Source organism: Anopheles stephensi, chromosome 3 (genome assembly GCF_013141755.1).
Source record: "Anopheles stephensi strain Indian chromosome 3, UCI_ANSTEP_V1.0, whole genome shotgun sequence".
NCBI classification, from domain to species: domain Eukaryota; kingdom Metazoa; phylum Arthropoda; class Insecta; order Diptera; family Culicidae; genus Anopheles; species Anopheles stephensi.
In genome coordinates, this window is record NC_050203.1 from 68,120,077 (window position 1) to 68,145,620 (window position 25,544).

Below are 25,544 nucleotides of genomic sequence, written 5' to 3' on the forward strand. Positions count from 1 at the left end.
TATTGTTCGCCAATGATGGTTCAACAATTTAACACTTAAAGGAAAACCGAGGATGACAGTAGGATTAGGTGGCAAGCTCGTAGCAGAGGGTCGTTCGAACCGTAGCGGGTGTGGCGGGATGGGATATTGAGGGGAGGTCTATTGCGGAGGCGACGGGAAGGAGCATAAAGAGGGATGGTAGATAGGAGGTAAGGGACATCAAGTTCATTTAACAGGAGACCTGCAATGATGCTAGCACGGATATGGAAATGCCGTCTATCCCAATAAGACGACGACGGACTGGATAGGGAGGGACAGCGAGATGATAACCGTTAAGGAAGCGCCGAACAACTGCACGAGTGAATTTACGCTGAACGCTCTCCAGTCTGGCCATCGCAGTGGAGCCTGGGGGAGACCAGACTACAGCCGCGTATTCCAAGGAGGATCGCACCCAACAGCAGTACAGGGGCTTCAAGCAGAGGGGATCGCAGATTTCGGACGATAGCCTAAAGATTAGATCCAGTGATTTATTAGCCTTGCTGATAACATAAACAACGTGGGAACTGAAGGACAGCGTTTCGTCGAGCCACACACCTAGATCCTTTACAGAGGATACGCGATGTATAACTGTATCACAGAGGGTGTAACTAAACGAAAAACGAGAGCGAGAACGAGAAAACGAGATCACACAACACTTATTGGACAGGACAGGAGTAGGCCATTTTACGACACCAAACAGAGAAGGAATCTAGTACAGTTTGGCGAAGACAACAGTCAGCAGACGAGGACACAGGAAGATCATCTGCGTAAAACAGAAAACCGTCGGCGGGGAAGATAGAAACACAGTCATTAACAAATAACAGAAATAAAACCTTAAGGAGCACCCGAGGAACCTACGAAGGAGTCGGACAGACAAGACGAAACTCTAACTCTATACGATCTCGAAACCGAGTAAGTCTTCAGCCAGGACAGTAAACGACCCCCGATACCAATTCTTTCGAGTTTGGCAATCAGCAGATCGTGGGGAACACTGTCAAAGGCAGCACTGAAGTCGGTGTATACGACGTCAGTTTGACGACCGGATAACATGTTCGATAGAGCAGAGGATACAAGACACATAAGGTTGGAGGAAGTTTTGCGTTTGGGAATGAAACCATGTTGGCGTGGGGATAGATGGCCAACAATGATAGAAAGGATGGAGGAGAGAATAAGCAGTGAGATATCACGGTAATTGGAGCATTCTGGAGAGCTGGTCACCTTTTTTGAAGGACCATCCAAGCAGACTTCCATATGGTAGGAAAGGAATCCTCATTGATGGATCTGACAAAGACGCGAGTCAAGAGGGGAGCGAAAAAGGAAGCACACTTCCTAAGGACAGAGGAAGGGATACCATCAGGACCAGGCGAGGGTAGGACAACTTGACCTTAGACAAGGCAGATAATACAGAGGGAACATCAACGTGAACATCGTTTAGGGAGAAGACGTCACAAGGGGTGTACGATAGACCGTCAACGAAAACGCTAGAGAAGTGTTTGGCAAAGAGGCGGCATTGTTCGAGAGGAGTTTGGAGGCGGTTTCATCGTTCAGGGATAGGATATAAGGGATGCCGTTTTATTTGCGCCATTGTCTCGTTATCTCTCCAAGGCGAGTTGGAAGTGGTCATCTGTTGGGTTTGTGAGGAAGGTATAAAAAAACACACACAAGCAAACGTTTCGTTGTTCCAATTCGTTGTTTTCGATTCCTGCTTGTATACATAATATGTTCGGGGCTCTCCTATAGTTCTCCCTTCGCCCACTTTTTCCTTACTTGCTACTCGATGTATAATTAGGTATAAAATAGAACAATTAATTATAGCGCGTGTTTTCCTTTGTGGTTGTGTGTGTATATATATATAGTAATGACCCAGCAGCGAGACAGTTCTGGTAAAACGCTACTGCACTGGCTGCAACCTAGCTCCCTTCTAGACAGGTAAGTTCTTCGCTCATCTCTGGCCCGGTTCCTTAAAAGGCATTCAAACTCGAACATAAATCCTTTCACGTGTACTACCTTTTATCGCTTCTCTTCCGCTCCCTGTTTCGTTAGCTTCGTTCAATGCATGCCTCTTGAAACTATTCTTTCTTTTTTGTTGTATCGCCCAATAATCGCCCGTTTTGTAACAGGGAAATGTCTTTTTTTCTGCTGCTGCAAATCCCATCGGAGGTTTATGTTGCTGTGTGTATCATCTTTCGGAAAATGGAAGCCATTGTGTGTTTGCTTTAACTCTGTTACCCTTTTGACCGTTCATCGGAACGATTCAACCATCAACTTATGCGCTAGAGTACAGATTTCTCCTCCACCGAATATCAAAGTGAGAGCAAAGGTGTGTGTGTGTTTAAACCGTCCTTTGCCAACTGCACCGTTAACTGCTGACATTACGAAAACCCGTAGGCTCATCGGTGTTGCTTCTGCTTCGGGAAGGCGGGTTGGACGAATTAGCGAACCTTGGCATTAATGCCTTTCCTCTCACTCTTTATCACAATGTTCTGGGTCCTATCAACACGGTTAAACAAATCATCAACATCAACAACATCAACAGAACGTGAGGCAGGCAGGCAGGTCCGCATGCATCACCTCCCCCTAGCATCTCCATCAGTTAGCCACACACAAATCTCATATCCCACGTCCCGATTGCACCTTCTGTTCAATTCCATTCCTGTTTTCTTTTAGTAACACTTTCTGCTAATCTGCTCGCCTCCGTTGGATGCCCGTTCGCAGATGGGCCACCGTTCGTTAATGTTAATTGTTCAGACTTTGTAGTTTGAATGCGAATGCTTCAAGGTACGTGTAATGCGTGGAACACAGAAAACATGGGTCCTATTAAGGGCGCAATCGCTTTGCCTGTTGCTACCGGCGTGATTAGCAACTATGCGTTGCGTACGTACGGAGCGCGGACAGAAGGAGCTGGATGCTTAAATGTTAATGACACTGGTGCGCTGTTGAACTGTGCTTTGTCGGTTCGTGGGACCGGGTGAGGTCCGCGTGGAGGTCAGTATGATTGCCGTGTCCATGTCTAGTGGGGTTAGTAGGGAGGATGAACTACCTCCACCGCTTCCACCACCGCCAATGCCGGTGCCGACCCCTTGTGCCGACATCGACAGCGATCCGTCCGCTGCAATCGACGTCGTCTGCAGATATGTGTGATGTTGCTGATGATGATGATGGAAAGGAGCTTGATGGGTGGTGTGGTGATGATAGTGGCGTCCCATGACGGATCGGCCACTGACAAGGCCGTGCCCACCAACACCACCACCACCGCCGTTGGGCGCACTGAAGCTTAAAATTTCTTCATCGCCTGACAAAAGAGTATCAGATTCTGAGTCATTTGGTTTGGTTTTGTGTATCATTTTGTATTTTACCTGCAAAAAGATGATTGGGGTTTCAGGTCAGAGAGAGAGCTCGGTTTTACTCGGGTGGGTTTTTTTGTTTGTTTGTGTTTGGGGTTGGCGACAAAAAGCGACAATAGGAGTCTAGGAGCGAACACACGGTATGGGATATGGAATGGTTGGTTTTGGGTCGGAACGATCGATGCAGGAGATTCGAATATAACCTACAAACAAAAGTTGGCGTGCACTCTACCAACGACACGGGGGGGCGCGATGGGGGAATGATTTCTGAAACCTCACATCTAGAAGTGTGCGTGCGTGTGTTTGTCTTTGCGGTACAATACTACAGCTTCATCAGTTCGTCTCGTTTTACGCTCGCTTTGCTTGGTGGGTGTGTTCGATTAAATACGTCAATCGAAGCTGTTAAATTCGTTCACGAAATCAAATCATTGAGCAATCATCAGCTGCACTTACAAAACTAGCTAAGGCACTACAACATTCCCGAAACAATTCCAATATCATAACGTTATTAAGTGTGGAAGAATGGTCGGTTGGTTTTGCAGTGGGGAAGATCGTCCCATCGTCAGAATACGCTCGTTGTAAAACCAATATGAAATACTAAGCACCAGCAAGCATGCAACACAACATTTGCTTTTTAAAACCTAGCTAATTCTACTGGCGGGAACTGGAACATAAATGGAACGAATAGTGGAAGAAAAATCACACACGCACACACTCATACACACAAACAAATCCTAACTACGAATCCTACTGCTGGCACGTTGCACGATGACACAAGCGTGCCAGAGAGAGAGAGAGAAAAGATGGATGGCTTTACAGTTCGTTAGTTTTTTGCTGAAAATGGCCCCTTACTTTTTGCAGCAAACTATGCTCACGGCCGTGAGCGTGGTGCGAGCTGCCGGCCGCCGTGTTGCGCTTCTTGCGCGTGTGTCTCATCAGGAAGTTATCCGTTACCCAGAAGATAAGGATCTGAAAGCGGGGGAAAACAGGCAAATTTTATAATCTCGTTAAAAGCGTCCACACCACAAGTACTTACATTCACGAAGAACGGTATAACCAGCATCACGACCGCTAGCTCTATCCGCGGATCCTTGAATGGTGAGAGAACAAAGTTTTTCACATTGTCCCAGACGTCGAACTGAATGATGAGCGTCGTTATAAGCTTAACGACCACCATCAGGCACACGTAGATACACGTTTGATAAAACCAAGATTTTGGTGCACCTAAAACGAAGAGCATCATCATCATTAATTATCCACCAGAGTGAGTCAACTCAGGGGGCATCATCGTTGCGCGATCGAATTCAAATCTTCAAACTGTTATGCGCCAAAATGTATGCAATCCGCATTGCACGTTCTTGTTTCGTGATATTCGACCCACCGGCAGCTTGGTTCCATGGTGTAATGGTTAGCACTTTGGACTCTGAATCCAACGATCCGAGTTCAAGTCTCGGTGGAACCTTTAGTGGCGGTGTGTGACAAAGCGTTTTCCTTTTTTTTGCTACTTTCCATCAGCCATGCGCACAACAAACGGGTGGTTTTCGCCAAATGAAATTCATATTAAAAATGTGAAGAAATGGAACCAAATTCGATTAAGCTCACACATTGCAACATTGTACATTTAGCATTGAAACGCTATTAGAGGGTAGAATTTCGTTTACCCTTTCTTCCTATTAGGCAACTGGAGAAACCCACAAGGTGCTCCACAGATAGACCTATGGACCAAGCTCACATAGCTTGAAGCACAACCACTTGAACGGCTTGGAGGCTAGCCAGCAATGTAAATAGTGTCTGCGTCATCGTCGTTCGCAGCACCGTTCGTGATATAAACAGTTCCATCGCATCGCAAACCTTATCAACTCCCAGGTCCGCGCGCGTATCACCGGGTGTTTTAAGTTTTACTGCCGCGGATGGATGTAGATAAGCTGCCGCAGGATGGGAGGAGGAATGCCCATTGATAACGGTCGTTGGATCGGTGCAATCGGCCAACCGACAACACAGCAAGAGTGTTTGAATATCGGACCGATAGATTCGATTAAAGATGAATTTGTAAGGCAACGCATGTACGTACGGGTTGCCCCTGGTTGGGCAACTGGTAGCATTAGCTGTTAAGCTTTATTAGACCCGTTATATTTTAAGCTCACCGTGATACACTGTTTGTACCGGATGTGTACCGGAGAAATGTTTGTTCACATCGACGTATAATATATATGTAACTATTTCGTCTTACTGCACCCACCCTAGAGCTTCTGCCCTGGAGCTTGAACGCCGTAATCAAATACGAGTACGGCGCTGGCACACTGATTCATATGCCACCCTCCAGCAACACAGTTCAGCCCGCTTTAGGCCACCAGTGCAACATACATCTTTATTCCATTACGGGGAGTTTTTTGCTTCTTGCTTCCACCACAACGTCAGTACCTGGCTCTCAAGCCGTTTTTGTGAACTTAACACACAAAACAGAAGCGAGAAAAAAAGCGACTGACCACCACTTTCTATTTCATAATCGCACACACAACTGCCAGTGTGGATATGCATCTTTCGCTCGCAGCTGTTTTGCACGCCACCGACGCCCTCGCCACCCTCTGTGTGTAATTAAGGCGATTTTCACGATGGCTCGATCTATGCTGCAGGTGTGCGTTAAAAACCGATCGGAGCAGGCCTGCCGTGTCCTGCTTATGGGCATACGCCTCAGACAACCCGTCTCAGCGTAAACGGGGTATCATTACATTACGTTACATTGCCAGCCGGCTGCAAGTCTTTTTCTGCATCACAGGGCACATGGTTGCCGGGTGGACAGAACATGCTTCTCTTGGTGTGAAAAATCTTAATACGGGGCCTTACTTACCATATTCACCAAAGTTGATGGCATCCCATTTCTTCTTCCGCGCCAAATACTGACAGGTTTTAATGCCGATGTAAATAATAAACAACCCGATCGTGGAGTCTAGCAGGAAGTTGATAATGTACCTAGGAACGGAGCAAGGAAACGGCATGTGAGTTTACTTCAAGCGCAGCTGCTGGAGCGGGAACACGTACCAGGTACAGGGATCTCCTTGAAATAATGGGGCCAAGTAAACGTTGGCCATATGGATCACCAAGGCACCGATGCCCTGCTTGGACGTATCGTACCACCAGGTTTCCCACGAGCGTCGATTGTACTGTGGTTCACAGAAGCGTTTAGCTGAAGTTGAAGAATTTATTGAATAAAATGGTTAAGTATTTGTTTATCGTACGATTTACAATGACGAATGGTCGATCAGTGAAGAATTTCAGGTGACAGTGTTGGGAAGGGAGCAAGGTCCCCAGGACTACGGGGCATCATTCAATTACAAGGTCTCTATGTAGCTGAGCCTCTGTAGCCGACATAATAGTTGGTAGACAAGATACTTTAGACAAATCCGAAAATAAATCTCTTATAGATAATTCACCTGTTAATGCCTCTGTTTCAAACGGTAGATGTTTGTGACCATATGAGTAATCAGTATCGCATACTTACAAAACCTTCACAAGATCTTTTCAACCAGCTTCGACCGACTGGAAAAATGGTATATTGGCTGCATTTGTTACAGCACAATAGAGAGTATTAAATTTTGGAGGACCACATGGTATAATACAAATTCAATGACTTTTTCAACATATCAACGCGCGGTGATCTTCTCTCGAATCTTCGCTTCGTTAAAACAATAACCGCTGCTGATTGCTTAATCGTTCAGAACAGTTCGCTTATCTTACATCTGATTTCACCGACGCCTTATGATGAGCTAGGGTCAGGTGTTGTTATTGATGGGGGGGTGATTACTTTTCTTCTCACGCACTTCAAGTGATATGTAATGTTGCGATCAAGCTTCCAATCGGAGGCTTGATGTGAAGGTTGCCTTCGCGGCACTTCGAAGCGTGCTGTCTACACCTTATGTTCTAGGGCTTTCGTTTCGTTTCGTTCGCTAGCGTGCCAGATACTTCACGAACTGTTCTGAAGATAATTTTTTTAATTATTTTTATCTTTCTTCAAGAGACTGGCGTCAAATCTCGGCGTTGTTTTCAGATACTAAACGGAAATTAACTACTTAAACACCTGATAACGAACAATGCTGGGGCGACTGAACGTACACCTTGAAGATCTTCAGAAGACAAAGAAATTGTGCCATAGTGTTGTAGATCATCGCACACGATCACATCCTTCGGTACGTTTTGCTGCAGCAACAAAATCTACTCCCCCTTGCCAAATGCGGAACGTTTTCGCATGCTTTTAATTTCTGCCTTTCTGACGCCTGTCGTACTGACAGTGTGCCCAGGGTAAGCTGTAGTGTGGGTTTTTTTCTCTTTCGCCAAATAATCCAATTAGCGAACGGTACAGCTTTAATGAGGCGCGCACCGCCACTGGTACTCACCGATAAGGCAGGTAAAGGCGAGTGTGGCCAGTATGCCCTGCAGGAACCAGCCGAACAAATCCGTCAGCGCATCTTTGCTGCAGTGTAACGTCTGCCATTCGGTGTTACCCTCGCCGGCAAGAATTGTGCCCGGGTCAGAAGCCTGCCCCAGCACCACTGCGGAACTATTCATTGAACTCGATGCGGTAGCAACCTGACACGGGGATCGGGAATAATGCTGCTACCCTGATGTTTCCCTAGGCGCCTTTATACGATGTCGCACTTCGTTCGACTGTGGGGCTTTTCAGGTCGGGTGCGACATGCATAAATTTTTATCACTGATTTCACTTTCGAAACAAACACTACAGTCGGATGGTGCGAGACCTACACCACAGGCACAACGAGGCAGGGCAGACAGGGCGGAATTTGATAACTACATGGAAGTGGGTGCAGGTTGTCGATAAACGATACTGCCTGCCGGGGAGACGATCACAGCAAAAGGCACGGCACACTATGTTTTTTTTATGATGAGGCAGGTTTGTCGTGCTTCTCTTTCTTCCGTTTTCTTCTTCTTCTGCCTCTCGCTAGCCAACAATCATCTGCACGATGCACTGCATCTGATGTTTACGTGCTGAGGTTGGTGCTGCTGGGGCCTCCGTCGATAGCCAACCATTTGGGACAATGACGACACACTTTTTTGGCTAGCAATCCCGGACACGAGCGAAACAAAAAAAAACTCGCGAAACAATAGCTTAAAATGCGTGGCCTTCGTGTGGTTCACAACAAACGCGTTGCGAAACTTCGACGTCAGCACCTGCGACGGGACTAGGCGGAGGGATTTTTCGTTCGTTGCAGAGCGTAACAAAACTAGCCGCGATAGCAGAAGGAATGCACTTCGAAGATGTGCCGTCGAGCGATGCACATTTTCTGGTGATGATGACGCGGAGTTTGAGGTCGGATCAGGAAACAACGTCTTTGTGAATGGCGATGGTAAGTTGTGGAATTAACAACACAAAATAAATTGCTGAACTGAAGCATCGTTGACACTCGGTTGACAGGTGTTGAGCTGGGTTGAATTGTGACCGAATTATGCTCCCATAGTGTGTATTGGCTGGGCGAGTGTGCGTTTGCTGCCCCGCACTGCGGAAATTCGAAAGTAGGGCCAAAGACGAATCAATTTCAACTGAATTTACTGTAAAATTAAGGATTTAATTCATAAAGACTTAGTAAATGAGCTTTTCATTGTATTTGAGATAAAATAATCAATTTAAAAATGTGTTCCGCGACGGGCCAACGGTTTCCGACATAATTATTCAAATTCGAAATTAAAAATGTTCCGACAAAATTCAAATTTTAAATTTAATTTTGGATTTGGAAGGAGGAAACAAGCAATTTTCTCAAAAAACAGATCCAATTTATGCAGTTTCTATACTATGCTACAGTTTCAGAGTCTTCCTAGCCTCAAAAACAGTTTAAAAAATCTTCTGATTCCATCGCTACGTGGGAATCATCGTTGCCCCTGGCAACAGCAAAGTCGTTCCTCAAAATCTTAGCAACCACATTAAACAACTTTGAACTTGGGTGCACCGTGTTTGTACGGCAGACAGTGGCAAACGAGTTTTGTATATCCGGGAAATTTTTTAAGCTTCTTTTTGATACATTTGCTGTATCACAATGCTTTTTTATCCGGAAATTAGTATTCAAAATGAGTTGAAAAAATTGGTAAGTTATGTTTCGTCCAAAATGTCGAGTACTGAAACTACTTTTCAAATTTATATTACAGATGTCCTGCGCCGATCAGGAGTATGACCATCACCTTAAAGAGAAACGCAAAAGGTATTTGAAAACGACCAGGATCATAAGACGGAATTTTACTCTCATGATTTTGATACTTCAAAGATTACAATCGCTTCTGCAATCGGAGGAAGAGCAGCTGGAGAGGGAAATAATGAAAAAGTTCCAAGACGAGGAGGCCACTCGATTGAGGGAAAAAACAAATGCTCTTCTAAGCGCTAAGCAGGACCAGGAACGACAGCGATTGGAGTTTGTGAAGAACAAGATGATACAACTAAAGCTGTGAGTTACCTTTCGAGGGGTCTTTCAGCGGACTATGCTTTCACTGTTATTCTGAATAGGAATGTTATCACTTTTCCAGAAATAATTGCGATGAAATCCGATCCTTTCTGCAACAGAAGTATCACGAGGAATCGAAAAAATGTCAACTTGCACAGATTGAGGATAAAATGAGACTGAAACAAGCCAAAATGGACGAGGAGCGAATGTGGACGGAAGTGCACGTGCGAAAATATAAGATGGACGTAAGGATACGATTAAGCTGTTTATGAAAAAAAACGATATGAATATTGGTTATTGATCTTGCAGCTTCAAAACGAACAGAAGGAGAAACACGAGCGAAAATCGTTGGAGCAAAAGACGTTGCAAGACATCAAGCAGCAAATAAAAGAGAAATCGCTCAAAGCAATTCAGGATAAAGTGGACCTACAAAAGGTAGTGTGCGCTTCCCTACCGTTTCCCGATCACGATCCAAAACTGAAGGCTATCGGAAAGTCGGAGCTTGCCGAACACTTGAATGAACAAATTGCACTGCGCAAAGAGCTGCAACGAAAGCGAGACGAGCAGGACATGCAAGTTATTCGGGTACTAAACGAAACTACCGCCAAACAGCTTGAACAGGAGCGGCAAGCTCGCAAAGCGGAAGACATTCTGCTGAAGAAACAAAAGGATCAGTTCTACCAATACTCCAAACATGTCCTGCGACAACGCCAGCTGGAAGAGGGCAAGCTGGAAAAACTCATCAACGACACGCGGGAACAGTTTGACCAGGAAAAGTTGGAGGCATGTCGCCGGGAGAAACAGAAACGACTGCAGATGGCTTCGGTCGCGTACGAGGGTCAACGGATGCAGATTGCCGAAATGGAAGCACGTAAGGCGCGGGAGCGCGAGGAGCGTCAACAGGCAGCCCTTCGCGAGCGGGAACAGCAGGAAAAGAACCGTGAAGAAGCCGAGCGAGCCGACTGCAGGATACAGACAGCCGTCCAGCAGTACCGCGATTCACTGAAGGAGCAAATTAAATCGGCCTCCCTGGATCGAGAGCGGAACAAACGTGCCAACCAGATGGAAACGAACCGTTTGATCGAGCGTAGCTTCAATGAGCTAAGTTTTGTGCAAAGTTACGTGAAAGGTTCGTTCGAAGAACACTTCAAAAAGCATCCCAATTTGTCACTGATGAAGCGAAAGTACTGAAACAGTGCGAGGGAGAGGTTTTAGGTATCAAATTTGAGTATTTTTTGCCACAATTCAAACAAAGACGAAGATTTCAAAGGATTTTCTATGTCCATTTAAAGCTAAAAAATTCAACTATTCAGATTTTTTATAGTGCAGATATTCATAGCAAAGAAACAAAAATACTACGTGGTCGAGGGAACTACACATTCTAAATAAAACAATAACGGTTCAAATTCAAACTGCAGTTGTTATGTCATGTTTGCGGATGACAGCTGTCAAACGATCCCGTGAGCCACCAAGGTGTATGTATTTAGAAGGTGGATTTTTATCGATTTGACAGGGCGACATTTTAGTCGAGTTATGTCAGAGTTTGTTTACAAAAACATATGGTATGGGGCAACAAACATGAACAAACAGCCTCGATTCTCAATCCCTTGAGCAATTTCGCTAATTTATGGGTCATCTTCGCATACCAAATGTTGTTCCACAGAAGATTGACGATATTTGGTTGCATTTTTCGTCAAAAAATCGCAAGCGATACCACCACCGGCGCCTCCTCCGACGCTGCCATCACTCTTCTCAATACCCTTCCCCTCGATCACCACAGAACTGTTACAAAGTGAGTTGAGAGGAGGTGCCGTAAAAAGCCCGTTTTGACACATGGAAAGAAGTAGAAGACCAGCACCAGTTTGACGTTTACTTGACCGCATTGAATCAGCTGGTTATATGTGTTGTTTATCATTCTGGAAGCAATAACATCATTATATGATTTGTTTTCTTCCATTCTGCTGTTCAATATCGTTCGGAAAGCTTAGATCAAGTGAAGAAATCAGGATACTGTAGTGTGTCAGTGCTATCTGAGGTGATTCTGTATTATATGTATAACTGTTTTTGGTGGTAACGATTCTGCGCCTATATGAACAGGGCAGCTGACTGTATCGGCGTCATAGACGGAGCCGGTTTGCATCCCCGATCTATTAGAAGATCGGAAATATAGGATCATTCCACTTTTTTGCCGATCTGCAAGCAAAAAATCATCAAGAGCACAGCAGATCGAGCTTAATCAATGTATGCTAGAGATCGCTTGCTTGACCAACAAAGAATGCTTGACCCCAGTTTGTTTACATTTCAGTCAAGTAAACGTCAATTTTTTTTTTAAGATGTCCGACCGAGAAATCGCTATTCCGACACCTCCTCTCAACTCACTTTGGAACAAGGTGTATGTATTTAGAAGGTGGATTTTTATCGATTTGACAGGGCGACATTTTAGTCGAGTTATGTCAGAGTTTGTTTACAAAAACATATGGTACCCAAGTTATCTATACCCCTTGTTTTCGTAAATGTTTTGGTAAATACATTCGTTAACGAAATATCCTCGAAAAGATTTACGAGATTCCAAATTATTTCGAGGATAATTTGTTTTTGTTTTGATTCTGTTTGTTTACATTTTGAATGAACCCTGTCATAAAATGAACCGGAACCATGTTCATCGAATGTAGATAAACAAAAGTTCACTATCCTCGAAAAATCTATGCTTCGATAAATTTTTCGAGGATAGCCATGGAAAATGTAAACAAATATTCGAGGATAAGTTTTTGTCAATGTATTGTGTCTTGTCGTGTCTCGTCATGTGTGTTCGGGAGTTTCTCTATTCTTGTATTTGCTCTTTTCTCTCGTGATTTTGCTTTGCTTCTCTTCATGTCCGTAGACTCTTCGCGTTGTGTGGTGGTATGTTTGTGTGTAACAACGGAACTTTCGCTGCAAGGTTGGAGGGGGTGGGCGTCGAGTGTGTTGTTTATCAGCTGTGATCTGTGCGTGTGAAACTTTTTCGGTGTGCTGAAACGGGTGAGTAGGAGTAAGATTAGAAACAGAATGCCGTGTGCATGTATACCTCAGCCTGAAGACTGAACCACCAGACTTTCTCAGAGCAGGAATGAAATACACGTAATATAAATTGGAGCGTGGTACGCTTGCGCGTAGCAGATCATGGTGTGGTTAAGAAGAAATAAAGAAGCAGTGCTACAGTTGTACTAGACGCTGGAATGGCTTGTATCGGTTGAAATTTTCTTATTTTTCAGATTCAAAAATCTGTTTGCTCTACAAAGTCGATGAGTGCATCTAATCAGATAAATATAATTATATGCTTTTATCCCAGTTATCTGGCTTATAGTTTTTTTTGCCTTTTAGTTCTGCAGTGCCATGGTGAACGTTGAGAGGTGTTGGCACGGAAGACAGAGCGGGAAAAGGTTCACGACAACTATGCGGTGAGGAGGATATCAACGGATTGTGCATTTACAGTTAGCGGGTGAGCACACGCTGCACCTCGTAGGAGAACCTGGTCATGGGTATCGGAGAATGCATATCGTATGCCGGAATCGTGCTTGGCCCTGAACACTGACTCTGCTCGATCACGGGTTCCAAATTGGTCATTACGTTACCGGCGGCTTGCCAGCAATCAGCATTGGGTGTTCTTTTTCCGTTCAGTTCTTCCTACCGTCCTTCTGTGTATAAAGTGCCTTCCATTAACAGTAAGTTTGATCAATCATCATTCTACACAAATTTGTTTGCTTTTATTTAAGATCAATTTTGCATCTTTTAGTCTCCCGACAGCAATGGTTGCTGCTAGCACGGATTGTGATGGTGCTGTTGCTGAAGAGGAATGTTGTGTTGCCTGGTTGCACTGGACAGGATGGTTCACACAGTGTAGTCAATCTCCTGTTGGTGTCTATTGTTCCCTTCGAGCCGGAGGCCCATCCCGGCCGCTCAGTGCGATAGTGTTAGATGCTAGAAATACAAGATGTAAATATAAAATGGTTACTTTACATGTTAATACAGAAGAGGCGATTATATAGGTTATAGAATTACGATGTTTACTTACCAATAAAAACATGAACGAGCGAAATGCATCACGTACATATTGCCCAGCTGAACCAGACAAAGAAATGCTCCAGTGTCGTCCCCATTTATGTCCGGAACATGGTCGTCGTGAAGGTTAATGTAGTAACGGAATTTGAAGGCATATCCTGAGCCGATCCCTATGACGATCGAAAGATCCGCAGCATCCTTTCTTATTGACGAAATCATTGCCTGCACAAATTGCTCAAAACAAATCGCACGACTTGAAACCTAATAAAATTTTCCGCAACATTTATTGGCGGAGAAGATAGAACGAAGACGATCGGATTTGTCAACCTCTCCCTCTCTTCTAACCAAATCACGCATTAACTCTTACCCCTTCTCCATGAGCAGCCAGACCAAAAATCAGCGATCAAAGATACAGGGCTCACCTATTCACATTGCGATGCGAACGGCATATTTTGTACAAAGTGTTTCAATTTGTGATATACATTTTTTCAACAAAACCTACCGTCTTGACAATAAAATCATATCGAAAACCATGTGAAAGAAATTGAAGAACTAAAAACACTTCGGGATTGAATGAAAATACTCGAACGAATTGAAAAAACAATAATGACGGTATAATATATGCCGTTCATATCGTAAAGTAACGAGACAAACCCTGTACGAGTGCACACATGCCCATACACATATTCACCCAAACAAGGTGAATCTATAGGCGTAAGCGAGATGGGTATAATAATAAAAGGAGAGCAAAATGTAAACATTTAGGTCATCATGAACCAAACTCGAGTGTGTGACAAATCATCCATGAGTGCGAGCGGAAGAGGTGTATAAATAGAAAGAGAGGGAGATATTTATCCTCTAAAATTTCCCCTTGGGTATGGGGCTACCAACATGAACAAACAGCCTCGATTCTCAGTCCTTTGAGCAATTTCGCTAATTTATGGGTCATCTTCGCATATTAAGTGTTGTCCCACAGACGATTGACGATATTTGGTTGCATTTTTCGTCAAAAAATCGCAAGCGATACCACCACCGGCGCCTCCTCTGATGCTGCCGTCACTCTTCTCAATACCCTTCCCCTTGATCACCACGGAACTGTTATGTCAGGTCGAGAAATGTCAATTTGCTCTAAACAACTCTACCTTCTATATCTACATCAAGGTATGTAGATATAGAAGGTAGAGTTGTTTAGAGCAAATTGACATTTCTCGACCTGACATAACAGTTCTGTGGTGATCGAGGGGAAGGGTCAAAGTGAGTTGAGAGGAGGTGTCGGAATAGCGATTTCTCGGTCGGACATCTTGAAAAAAAATTTGACGTTTACTTGACTGAAATGTAAACAAACTGCGGTCAAGCATTCTTTGTTGGTCAAGCAAGCGATCTCTAGCATACATTGATTAAGCTCGATCTGCTGTGCTCTTGATGAATTTTTGCTTGCAGATCGGCAAAAAAGTGGAATGATCCTATATCTCGGATCTTCCAATAGTTCACGGATGCAAACCGGCTCCGTCTATGACGCCGATACAGTCAGCTGCCCTGTCCATATAGGCGCAGAATCGTTACCACCAAAAACAGTTATAAATATAATACAGAATCACCTCAGATAGCACGGACACACTACAATATCCTGATTTCTTCACTTGATCTAAGCTTTCCGAACGATATTGAACAGCAGAATGGAAGAAAACAAATCATATAATGATGTTATTGCTTCGAGAATGATAAACAACACATATAACCAGCTGATTCAATGCGGTCAAGTAAACGTCAAACTGGTGCTGGTCTTCTACTTCTTTCCATGTGTCAAAACGGGCTTTTTACGGCACCTCCTCTCAACTCACTTTGGGAAGGGTATTGAGAAGAGTGATGGCAGCGTCGGAGGAGGCGCCGGTGGTGGTATCGCTTGCGATTTTTTGACGAAAAATGCAACCAAATATCGTCAATCTTCTGTGGAACAACATTTGGTATGCGAAGATGACCCATAAATTAGCGAAATTGCTCAAGGGATTGAGAATCGAGGCTGTTTGTTCATGTTTGTTGCCCCATACCATATGTTTTTGTAAACAAACTCTGACATAACTCGACTAAAATGTCGCCCTGTCAAATCGATAAAAATCCACCTTCTAAATACATACACCTTGATCTACATACCTTGCTTTGGAACTGTTATGTCAGGTCGAGAAATGTCAATTTGCTCTAAACAACTCTACCTTCTATATCCATATACCTTGTGAGCCACTTTGTTTATGTTTATATTTCTGCTTGGCTTGTGCATTCCTGTACACAATTTTCCCGCCAATTGGTTAAAAAACCCGTAATTTACGATGAGCGACAAAGTAAAATCTCGTCGAAAACGGGCATCAAGTGATCCGGAAGTGGAAGAACATAACGATGATGCAAAACAATCACCGGAACATCCAGAACCTCCGGAAGATAAAGACGCCGAAGGTGAAGATGACGACGGTGGTTGGATAGGACCGATGCCATCGGCTGCGGCACAACCCAAGAAAAGGAAAGGTGGGGAATAGTTTACCATACTTTCTTTATTGCTTTCCTTATCATCGAAAATTTTACATTTCTCCTGCTTGTTCCAGTGCTGGAGTTTGAGAAGCTTTACATCGAAAATCTTCCGGATGCGGAGTGCTACGAGAAGTCGTTCATGCATCGCGACACCATCACGCATCTGGTAGTGACGAAATCGGAATTTATCGTCACCGTCAGCGTGGATGGGCACGTAAAGTTTTGGAAAAAGATGGAGTTGGGTATCGAATTCGTGAAGCATTTCCGTAGCCATCTGGCTCCGATTAACTATCTCGCGACGAACTGTAGTGGCACCTACCTTTGCACGGCTTCGGTGGATAAGAGCATCAAGGTGTTTGACGTGATTAACTTCGATATGATCAATATGCTAAAGCTGGAGTACGTCCCGTATAGGGTGGAGTGGATTCATCGGATGGGTGACGTGATTAGCTATTTAGCAGTGTAAGCACAATGAAAAGTTGTATCTTCCGCTCGCGATACTGATTTCTCAACCTTCCTGTTTCAGGGCGGACCAAGACTCGCCGGTTATTAGAATCTACGATGCGAAAGGAACCAACACCCCACTGCACACGCTGGAAAAGCTGCACACCAAACCCGTTGTGATGATCCGGTACAATCCCTCCTTCGAGGTAACCATTTCCATCGATAAAGCTGGAATACTGGAGTACTGGTACGGGCCACGGCATGATTTTAAGTTCCCGTCGAAGATCGTACACTTTGAGTCGAAGCTCGACACTAGCCTGTACGAGTTTGCGAAGAACAAAACCACTGTCACTTCGTTAAGCTTTGCGCCCGATGGGAAAAAGTTTGCCACCATGTCCACCGACCGGCAGGTGCGTGTGTTTGGGTTTCTTAGCGGCAAGCTGCTGCGTGTGTACGACGAAAGTTTGGCCCGGTACAGCGAAAGTCAGCAGCTGTCGCAGACGCTGTCGAACATGGAATTTGGACGCCGGATGGCAAACGAGCGTGATTTGGAAAAGTCGGACGCATTCGCCAACATGAACGTGACGTTCGATTACAGCGGACATTTCATACTGTACCCAACCATGCTCGGCATTAAGCTGGTTAACATTGAGACGAACCGATGTGCAAAGATTATCGGAAAGAATGATAATTTACGGCCGCTTAATTTGGCACTGTTTCAGGTAAGTTTAATTTTTATTTTTGGAGACGTTCGCTTAAGTAAAGTTAAGTAAACGATCATTCTGCTTTGTTGGATTGCAGGGAAAGGTGAAGTTTTCGAAAGCAGCTACCACACTGGAGCAGGAAGCGTCGGATAATAAGGCGGCCCAGGCAGTACCGAACGATCCAACGCTGTTTTGCACGGCGTACAAGTAAAGACGAAGCACTTAAACCGAGCATCAAGCGATGAATTTATAATTTAATTTATTTTTCCTATTCTTTGCAGAAAGCAACGATTCTACCTCTACACGAGACGATTGCCATCCGATTTGCAAGACATGGAGCGCGACGTGTTCAATGAGAAACCTTCGAAGGAAGATATCATCTCCGTTACCGAAGGACAGGGTAAGTTCTCTCTCGCCACAGTGTTTAATCTAGGAAAGCTAGTGTGTTTAAATACAATCTTTTTATATAATCCCGCTCACTGTAAATTGCTAGGAGAAGGTAAATTAGCTAAAAGCGTTATCCTTTCTTAGCTATAGTCACACATCCGCTGGCCTGGAAACTTTATTTTACTCACTTTCACGTTTTTCCTCTCTGCAGGTGTTCAAAAGATCTACGATAATGCGGTTCTGCACACGACAATGGGAGACATCCACATGCGCCTGTTTGGCAAGGAGTGTCCTAAATCGGTGGAAAACTTCTGCGTACACAGCAAGAACGGTTATTACAATGGCCATCTGTTCCATCGTGTGATCAAGGGCTTCATGATTCAAACGGGTGATCCGACGGGTACCGGCACCGGTGGCCAATCGATCTGGGGTGGAGAATTTAAGGATGAGTTTTGCTCAACGCTGAAGCACGATCGACCGTACACGGTGAGCATGGCGAACGCGGGTCCGAACACGAACGGAAGTCAATTCTTTATCACGGTGCTGCCTACGGTAAGTTTTCTGTACCTTCACAACTTTAAGCCATTTATAATGATAATTTCGATCTCTTCCACGTAGCCCTGGCTGGATAATAAGCACACGGTGTTTGGACGTGTGCACAAAGGCATGGAAATTGTGCAGAACATTTGCAATGCCAAGACGAACCCGAAAACCGATAAACCGTACGACGAAATTCGGATCATTTCCATCAATTTGTCTTAATAGGAACGTAGGAAAAGACATGAACAATAAAACCTCTTAACGGCTATAAATGCTTAAACGAAATGGTGATTACATTTGGTAGGTTTGTTATTTAAAATTAAAACCTTTTTTATGTGTTTTTCTTGTTTGTAAGTGGAACGCGCGACTTTACGCTTCAGTGGTCGCTGTGTAGGGTGGTGGTTTCTGGAACAGGTCCGGTGATTTTATCACCTCGTCGTACTTTGGAGGAGGCGGTGGTTCCGCATCTGGCAGGAAAAGAAGCGGAAAGGAACAGGATGAGAAATGTGAGAGTGAGTCGGTAAACGCTCGAACCATTCTTACATGCAGGAGGTTGACTACGTTCCGATGGCTGTCGCTGTTGGCCGGTTGGTCGTAGTTCGTTCTGATAGATGGTGAAAACGGCGAAGCGTTGTGAAGTTTCTAACAGCGGGATGAATCGGTTAGAGCGAGGCTCTTAGTCTCGTAAAGAATGCTTTCACTTACGGGTGCGCGATGTGGCTGGGGTTGCTGCTGGTCGATGCACATGCAGTCCGAAGTAATATATTCGGCGCTGTAATGCAAACATTGCAAAACGGAAAGGTATGTAAGTTTTTTTGTGTTTAACAAAGGTTGAAATTTCTTTACTTAATTAAGGCTTGAATTGATGACAGTATTATCTATAATCCCAATTGATTTTTTGTATGAAAAAAATCTCTTCGATTGCGTCAGTTGAGCTAATAGCACACCACCTCCACAAACAATCGGTACGGTGGATGAGTCACGCTGTCTCTCACTCAAGTAACACTGAGAAAAGTGTGTCTCGTCACGTGCTCCTGTGGAGTATTATGACCGATACGCTTGAATGGTTTAACGGAGTGATTTAGGTATTCGGTGATTGCTGGACGGTTAAGTCAAGCTGAGATATTACTCAAAAACTCAATACAAAATAAATTATTCATTTTAATTAGTAGCAGAAGCAAATATCGCGCTAATGTCCTTGAAAAGGGCTTCAAAAGTCAAGGTCCGCCAAGTCATAAATAGTTAGGTTGAATGGGTGTTTATTTTATTACAAGGTATGCCGAAATTTTTGTTATATGTTTCTGTATCGCTTTTTAGTGTCGTCCTGAGGTTTTATGACGTTGTCTCATTCATTTTTCAATTCATCTTCATATTTTTTTAGTATTAGTATTAATGAAGCTTTAATATGCTTTACACTACGCAGAAAATGTCTACTAGAAACGTAACTTTGCGCTTACTTTTAGGTTAAATTCGTTCTGTCAAAAATGCACGTGTTTCAAAACATATTATTAAATCAAAAATATTTGGGAAAAAATAGGTCGAAACCAAAAATACCTACAAACTGTTAACAAACATTGCGACAAAAGCAAAAATGTATGGTAAAGCATCAAACAACGTCGGGACATCCAATAACATTAAACACCCAGAGAAGTTTAAAATGGTTTTAGTTGAAAATGAAAATGAGTAACCGGTGTTAAAATTCATAAACAGAGCATTATATTTTCTGTAATATTTTGTGGCAAACTTCCACAAATTTTTCTATTTCTATTTATCATCTTGTTTGTTTGATAATCAACGATCAAGCAGAAACTTACAAATTTTTTTAAAATTAATTTAAAAAACTTTCATTCAAGCCCTTTGTAAGCCTCAAACGAGAGGCTGATTTTAAGGATTTTTCATTCGATGATCCCGTGGTCTAGCGGTACACCAAGCTAAACACCGTCTTATGTATCGTGTTAGTTACGTACAGACAAAATTATTAAAGCGTTATCAATTATTATTGGAAAAACTTTGATTTAACCAGGTCAGGAACTGTAATACAAGATTCGTTCAAACTAAACGCTTTAACCCTGGGAGAAGAAACCTATCCCGGCTGCCAGAAATATCCTTCTGAATTGAAGTCAAACACGACAAGTCTCTCAAAAAATAAGTTTTTTTTTCTATTCCATTAATTATTCAAAACTTTATGTTCTTTGTAAATCAAGCACAATTGAATCTATCGAGGACCTTCTCTCATTCAAATCACCAGGAAACCATGCTTCACCAAAAAAAGTCAATGAGAAGTAAATCATAAGTAATAACGCTATTAATATTAGAATGCTTATTCTGCTCCTAGAAAGTCCAATCAAACCTTGCCAAGTCCACTTTGAACGATTCTAATGACCAAACGCTTAACTTAATCGTTAACATACAAGTTTGATGACAACCATGTTAAGTTTTTTTTGTAGCAAATTATCACCTAGTTAGAGATTCAATTAAAACAAGATCATTTTAAATGTTCGTTTTCCCCCGTTTTTCCAACGGTTAGCCGTTTTGTTTTTTAATTTTCTTCTGCACTTACCAAAACGATGAAAAACAGCATCAGCACCAGAAACATCCACAGCAGGTGAAACACCCAGGACATGGCGTTGCTGGCGTTTTATGTGACACAAGCGTAACGGAACAGAGGGTAAGGTAGGTGGATGCTTTCCACCCTCTTGTTGTGTGTGTGTGTTAGCACAATAAAAAGTAGAACAAACCACAAAAAACTAACGAATCACAGTAAACAAAACGCGATTTTTGCTCCCGCGTGCTAAGGGATGGGGAGATATAAAAGTATGAGTTGAGGCAAGCAACAACAACAAAAAAAAAAAAACCCTTGCGAATTTACCCTTTTTATAGCGCTAATTGACTATTCAATGCGGGTGAAAAGTGGATTGGCTTATTGCGTACCGCCGAGCTTGTGCGGGGCTTGATGTGATATCAATATATGGGGATTGATTTTTTTTTCTCCTTTTTCATAAATCTTTCCCTCTGTTCTGTTTGATCCACTTTGCGTAATGTGTCGATTGCTGCCTGATTTAACGATGTGTATATATGTTGCTCTTGCTGCCCGTTTTTTTTTGTCTCCTCTTATAGGGAGCTTGTTGCAAATTCACTCGTACCACACTGCCCATCTACTAGTGTCTGGGCCGGTGCGTATGATGCTGCTGGTCAACTGATTGCACATAAAATGGGGGGGTTGTATTTTAGCCGGGGTTGACCGAAAAAAAAACTCGTCCCACACACTTCCGACCCAGCACACACACTCACACACACACAATTAAGCAGATGTTTGTTCACGATTCAAATGGGTGCAAAAAAAAAGTTCAACAAATGTGTGATAAAAATTATGATGCGTAGTTCAGGGTGGTTCTTATTTGATTGCTATTTATGCGAAATTCGCGCCGTCCGGTTGGCTACGTTTCAATTCAGGCGTGTACGTGTGTCACGTCCTTCTTTTTCATTTTTCATTAACACCACTGTTTAACAAGTAATTTTAACTGTAATTGTCACTTGAATGCACCGACCGGGGCGTCCCACATTCGAATGGGCAGTCGTAATGTAATCAACCGTCGAATATGCTGGAATAATTGCGTATCGATTGAATGTTTATATGGGCGCGTTTCCGGGTTGCAGCTCTTTATATATATATTTTTTTAACCTGCAATAACGCACTTCCTGTTGCACTCACTTCCTGACCTTAAGATGAACCCCCTTTTAATGTGGGTGTCGAGCACTAAACTGTGCCTAAATACCGCGTACTAATGGCCGAAAAGCCGGAAGATATTCAGCAGCCCGGAGGGTGAACCGTCGCCCGACTGTGTGTGTGTACTACTGTTTGGCAGGGATTGGTGTCGGAATCGATCGAATCTATCCACTTGGAGCAGTTGGCGATTGTTGCAAAAAGAAAAAAGAAAAGAAAAACAAAACCACCGGTTGGCCACTTTGGTCTTATCATTCGTGCGTCCCACAGAGATAGATAGACGAAGTGAAACAACAACCCCCCCCACCCGCCAACCGAGACGGGGGCCGTACATTACATTGCAAAGTTAATCGATTTTCGATCATTTTCCTCCGTCTGGAACGGGAAGTGACGATAAGAGCGGTGGTGGTCCCCGAAGCGTATACCACATATTTCACCCACGACGACAACCGATTCCCGGGGACCGGGCGTTCCGACCATACCGATCGAACTTCTCAAGTATCGGGATTAGCTTGCGTTTGTGTCGATTGGGTACTTGATGTTAGTTCTTCTATTGGAATGATTGTACTGCACTCGAACAAGGGCCGTACCGATGATAATAAGCGCGCTACGTGGATCTATTGGCTGCGTGCGAATGGTGCGAGCTGAAATGGTCTGACCGATTGTGAATGAAGAAACGGTGCGATGTGATAAGGGAAGGAATTGGCTTGAAATTGAAGTACGTTGTTGGAGTTTGTTTTTGGTTCGGAATATGCATTTTTTTTAAGTTCCCTGATGCGACCACAAAAGAGCCGACAGGTTCTCCCCTTAATGATCGCCCATGCCGCTTTTATATTATTATTTTTTGTATTATTAATTAACTTGAATTAGGAAATTAAAGGAAGGAATTTAAACTCCCTCAAAAATAAAAAAATAAAACCCTCAATTAATCATCATTTGATCGATGAGATCGAATCCGCGGGAAACCCGATCCGTGGAATGGAGCGTAGATCGCGATCGTGTATCTTTGCGTGTACCTAACTCAGAAATGTTAGTGAGCATCAGCGAGATAAAAAGAGCGATCAAGAGAGTGGTTGAGAAAAATTTCTTAAGCATCTTAAGCTAAGATCAATCGAAGGCGTGAGATCATGCGAGGCTGCATGTAATGCAGGGTTGTTGGTGTGATACATGCTTTAGTTGCAAAGCTCTTTCGTTGCTTAATTGACATCAATATTAAGTAAGTTTCATTTGATTGTTTATTGTGAGCGGTTACTCGTTGAATGCACTTTGAATTACCTCTCCATCAAATTGATTCACGTTGATGTTATTTGCATAAGAGTTTGTTTAGACGTATCGCTATGAAATCTAAATATGCAAAGTCCATATCTATAAACCAACCAACGACCAACGACGAATCACGCTTTGATAGCTTTATCATCCACATCAATTAAAGTATGAATACTTATTTACGTACTTACTTATCCGGCGGTACAACCGCTTTGCGATCTTGGCCTTCAACGATCCTCGATATCGCTCACGGTCCAGTGCCTTCCTCTACCTATCAATTTTCCCGGCCAATTAACGCCATCATTCCATCTCAGTTTGTGCCCACCACGCCTCCTCTGTCGGTGTGGACTGTTGGGTTGTCCGGTATCATTCTCATGACATCACCAGCCCACCGGAGACCAATGGTTGAAACTTCACGCATTCAATGTAAGATCGACTATCTGAAATGATTTTTTCCTTAAAAATACGTTTAGCAGTAGAGGGAAACACTAGATTCGATTTTTCCCCTATATTTTTAGAGAATATTACCATATCTATTTTCTTCTCTGTAAATCTGTAAATGTAAACAGTAAAATCTCAAGGGATCTGAGCCTGCCGTTGTTTCGTTCGAGTGAGCCTGCAGGGATGCGGTTCCGGTTGGGAACCAATACTCGAATATTTGACATTCTAAAGCATCTGTACAGCTTACTTGTTCGTAGAACCTTTTTTACAGGTTTAAAATATACGATTTATTCAGATTTTTCATCGTGTGGCGCATCAGAATATTCAATGTCCCGCAGTTCTATGGTTGACAGACTTATAGACAGATTTATATCTGCCGATCTTTAAATGAGTACGTGCATTTTTTGGTAACAACCTAGGCAACTGTAATATGCGAATTAATCAGGTTCGTGTAGATTGATTGAGAACTTCTCCAGCAAACCAAGGACCTCAAAACCTTCACAAGAACCAGCAAAAGTGATTGTCAACAACAAAATCGCCTAGTCCTAAACCGTTACGGACACTTCTGCCATTAAGTCAACATACAAAATACTATGCGATAACTCGTGTAAAGTTGACTCAAAGTCGCTATAAACAAACCAACCATAAATCATGTAAAATTCAAACGCTCTTTCACGATCGTGCAGTCAGGCAGGCGAGCCCTGCCAGCGCGCCACTAGCGAGCGAGTCTCTGACCCATTCGTGCGCTCTCTCCCATGCTACGCACCGAACGGCTGAACGGATCGCGGATCGTGGGGAGCTATCTCACGGGCCGCGCGCATCGCTTATGCTCCTATTTCTCAGTATTGCTTCGGTGCTTGCAAAGTTCGCAGGCTTTGCGGGACCACTTTTTGCCCTTTTCCCTGGCCCAGCTAGCCCCACCAACACATACCATTGTTTCCGGGGACCGGGACCGATCGGCTGTAGAGTTTGTTTTGGGTGAGATGTGCGTTTGTATCTGCGGAACACACGCGCGAGCATGGGGGGGTATCTTCACACACGGCAGCAAAACCGCGTGACCCACCATCGACGCGTCACAAAAGTGTTTGATAAGTTCACATCGATACCGTGTGTTGATAAAAACGATGGGAGGCGACACACCGGAAAGTGTGTGCGTGTGTGTGTGTTAGACCGTTTTTACCCTTCGCGTGTGCGTGCGTGTGTGTGTGTGTGTTGGGGTTGTAATGTGATCTCTCCTTTCGCTACAGTGACAATCAGTTATCAGTTATCAGCGCGCTGGTAGCAGATAAAACGTGAAGGGCCATGTGTGTACGTGATCGATCTATTGTTCCTATCGCTTGTGACGATGGACAGAGCGATGTGTCGATGTGTCGCATTTCTCAAGGTGGTTCAATGTTGGTACACCTTCATCACGATCTCTCTCTCTCTCTCCCGCTCTCTCTCTCGCTCATTCCCAATTTATGTTACAATCTTTCTTTCTATCATGCTTTCCGACGTTGTGTTTTTTTTACTGCCCCAACATACCTTGGCCCATGTTTTGCTGGTGCCCTCTTCGCGGCTCACATTCGCTGGTGACGCGCGTTGCTACTCACGTGCGTGTATGGGTTGGCTGTGATAAACGATCTGGCCCAACACTCTGATCAAACACCATTGCCAGTGGCTGGAGCCGTTTGGT

At 43.7% G+C, this 25,544-nt stretch overlaps 5 protein-coding genes, 1 long non-coding RNA gene and 1 other non-coding gene across 20 annotated transcripts in view; 5 read left to right on the forward strand and 2 right to left on the reverse strand.

Moving 5' to 3' along the window:
• Nucleotides 1-1,689: 1,689 nt before the first annotated feature.
• On the reverse strand, nt 1,690-8,768 carry LOC118512718 (store-operated calcium entry regulator STIMATE-like). The gene is made up of 6 exons (XM_036057557.1): nt 7,754-8,768; nt 6,402-6,546; nt 6,211-6,332; nt 4,399-4,586; nt 4,215-4,331; nt 1,690-3,374 (listed from the first exon to the last, which is right to left on the reverse strand). The coding sequence occupies exons 1-6, from the start codon at nt 7,923-7,925 to the stop codon at nt 2,928-2,930; spliced, it is 1,191 nt and encodes a 396-aa protein (XP_035913450.1). The 5' UTR covers nt 7,926-8,768; the 3' UTR covers nt 1,690-2,927.
• On the forward strand, nt 4,753-4,824 carry Trnaq-cug. Its single transcript has one exon. It is a non-coding gene; the product is annotated as a tRNA-Gln (tRNA).
• A 377-nt stretch (nt 8,769-9,145) lies between the features above and the next one.
• On the forward strand, nt 9,146-11,217 carry LOC118512719 (trichohyalin-like). Of its 2 annotated transcripts, XM_036057560.1 has the most exons (5): nt 9,276-9,454; nt 9,516-9,568; nt 9,632-9,808; nt 9,888-10,050; nt 10,115-11,217. In XM_036057560.1, exons 1-5 carry the CDS (start codon nt 9,407-9,409, stop codon nt 10,994-10,996), a joined length of 1,323 nt encoding a protein of 440 aa, XP_035913453.1. In that variant the 5' UTR covers nt 9,276-9,406; the 3' UTR covers nt 10,997-11,217. The 2 variants fall into 2 exon arrangements, with proteins under 2 accessions (XP_035913452.1, XP_035913453.1); XM_036057559.1 differs by having other exon boundaries at nt 9,146-9,454; nt 9,516-9,808.
• A 607-nt stretch (nt 11,218-11,824) lies between these two features.
• Nucleotides 11,825-13,839, forward strand: LOC118512723. 4 transcript variants are annotated; one of them, XR_004906346.1, is made up of 4 exons: nt 11,825-11,840; nt 12,687-12,823; nt 13,166-13,506; nt 13,578-13,839. It is a non-coding gene; the product is annotated as an uncharacterized LOC118512723 (long non-coding RNA). The 4 variants fall into 4 exon arrangements; XR_004906345.1 differs by lacking the exon at nt 11,825-11,840 and adding an exon at nt 12,289-12,326; XR_004906347.1 differs by lacking the exon at nt 11,825-11,840 and adding an exon at nt 12,565-12,581.
• Nucleotides 13,840-16,077: 2,238 nt separating this feature from the next.
• Nucleotides 16,078-18,723, forward strand: LOC118512720 (peptidylprolyl isomerase domain and WD repeat-containing protein 1). Its single transcript, XM_036057561.1, has 7 exons — nt 16,078-16,360; nt 16,438-16,825; nt 16,890-17,529; nt 17,609-17,718; nt 17,793-17,911; nt 18,110-18,450; nt 18,517-18,723. The coding sequence occupies exons 1-7, from the start codon at nt 16,168-16,170 to the stop codon at nt 18,658-18,660; spliced, it is 1,935 nt and encodes a 644-aa protein (XP_035913454.1). The 5' UTR covers nt 16,078-16,167; the 3' UTR covers nt 18,661-18,723.
• Nucleotides 18,695-22,430, reverse strand: LOC118512721. 8 transcript variants are annotated; one of them, XM_036057566.1, is made up of 6 exons: nt 22,135-22,430; nt 21,308-22,040; nt 20,999-21,229; nt 19,144-19,210; nt 18,982-19,080; nt 18,730-18,905 (listed from the first exon to the last, which is right to left on the reverse strand). In XM_036057566.1, exons 3-6 carry the CDS (start codon nt 21,059-21,061, stop codon nt 18,808-18,810), a joined length of 327 nt encoding a protein of 108 aa, XP_035913459.1. In that variant the 5' UTR covers nt 21,062-21,229; nt 21,308-22,040; nt 22,135-22,430; the 3' UTR covers nt 18,730-18,807. The 8 variants fall into 8 exon arrangements, with proteins under 8 accessions (XP_035913463.1, XP_035913460.1, XP_035913458.1 ...); XM_036057570.1 differs by lacking the exon at nt 21,308-22,040 and having other exon boundaries at nt 18,695-18,905; nt 22,222-22,430; XM_036057567.1 differs by lacking the exon at nt 21,308-22,040 and having other exon boundaries at nt 18,695-18,905; nt 22,159-22,430.
• Nucleotides 22,431-24,695: 2,265 nt separating this feature from the next.
• Nucleotides 24,696-25,544, forward strand: part of LOC118512726 — a 31,421-nt gene continuing 30,572 nt past the window's right edge. Inside the window, exon 1 of one of the 3 annotated variants that reach the window (XM_036057582.1) lies at nt 24,696-24,847. The gene's annotated coding sequence lies outside the window, so the exon portion shown is untranslated. Of the gene's footprint in view, nt 24,855-25,544 lie in introns of all 3 variants that reach the window. The other 2 variants (XM_036057583.1, XM_036057584.1) reach the window with 2 other exon arrangements.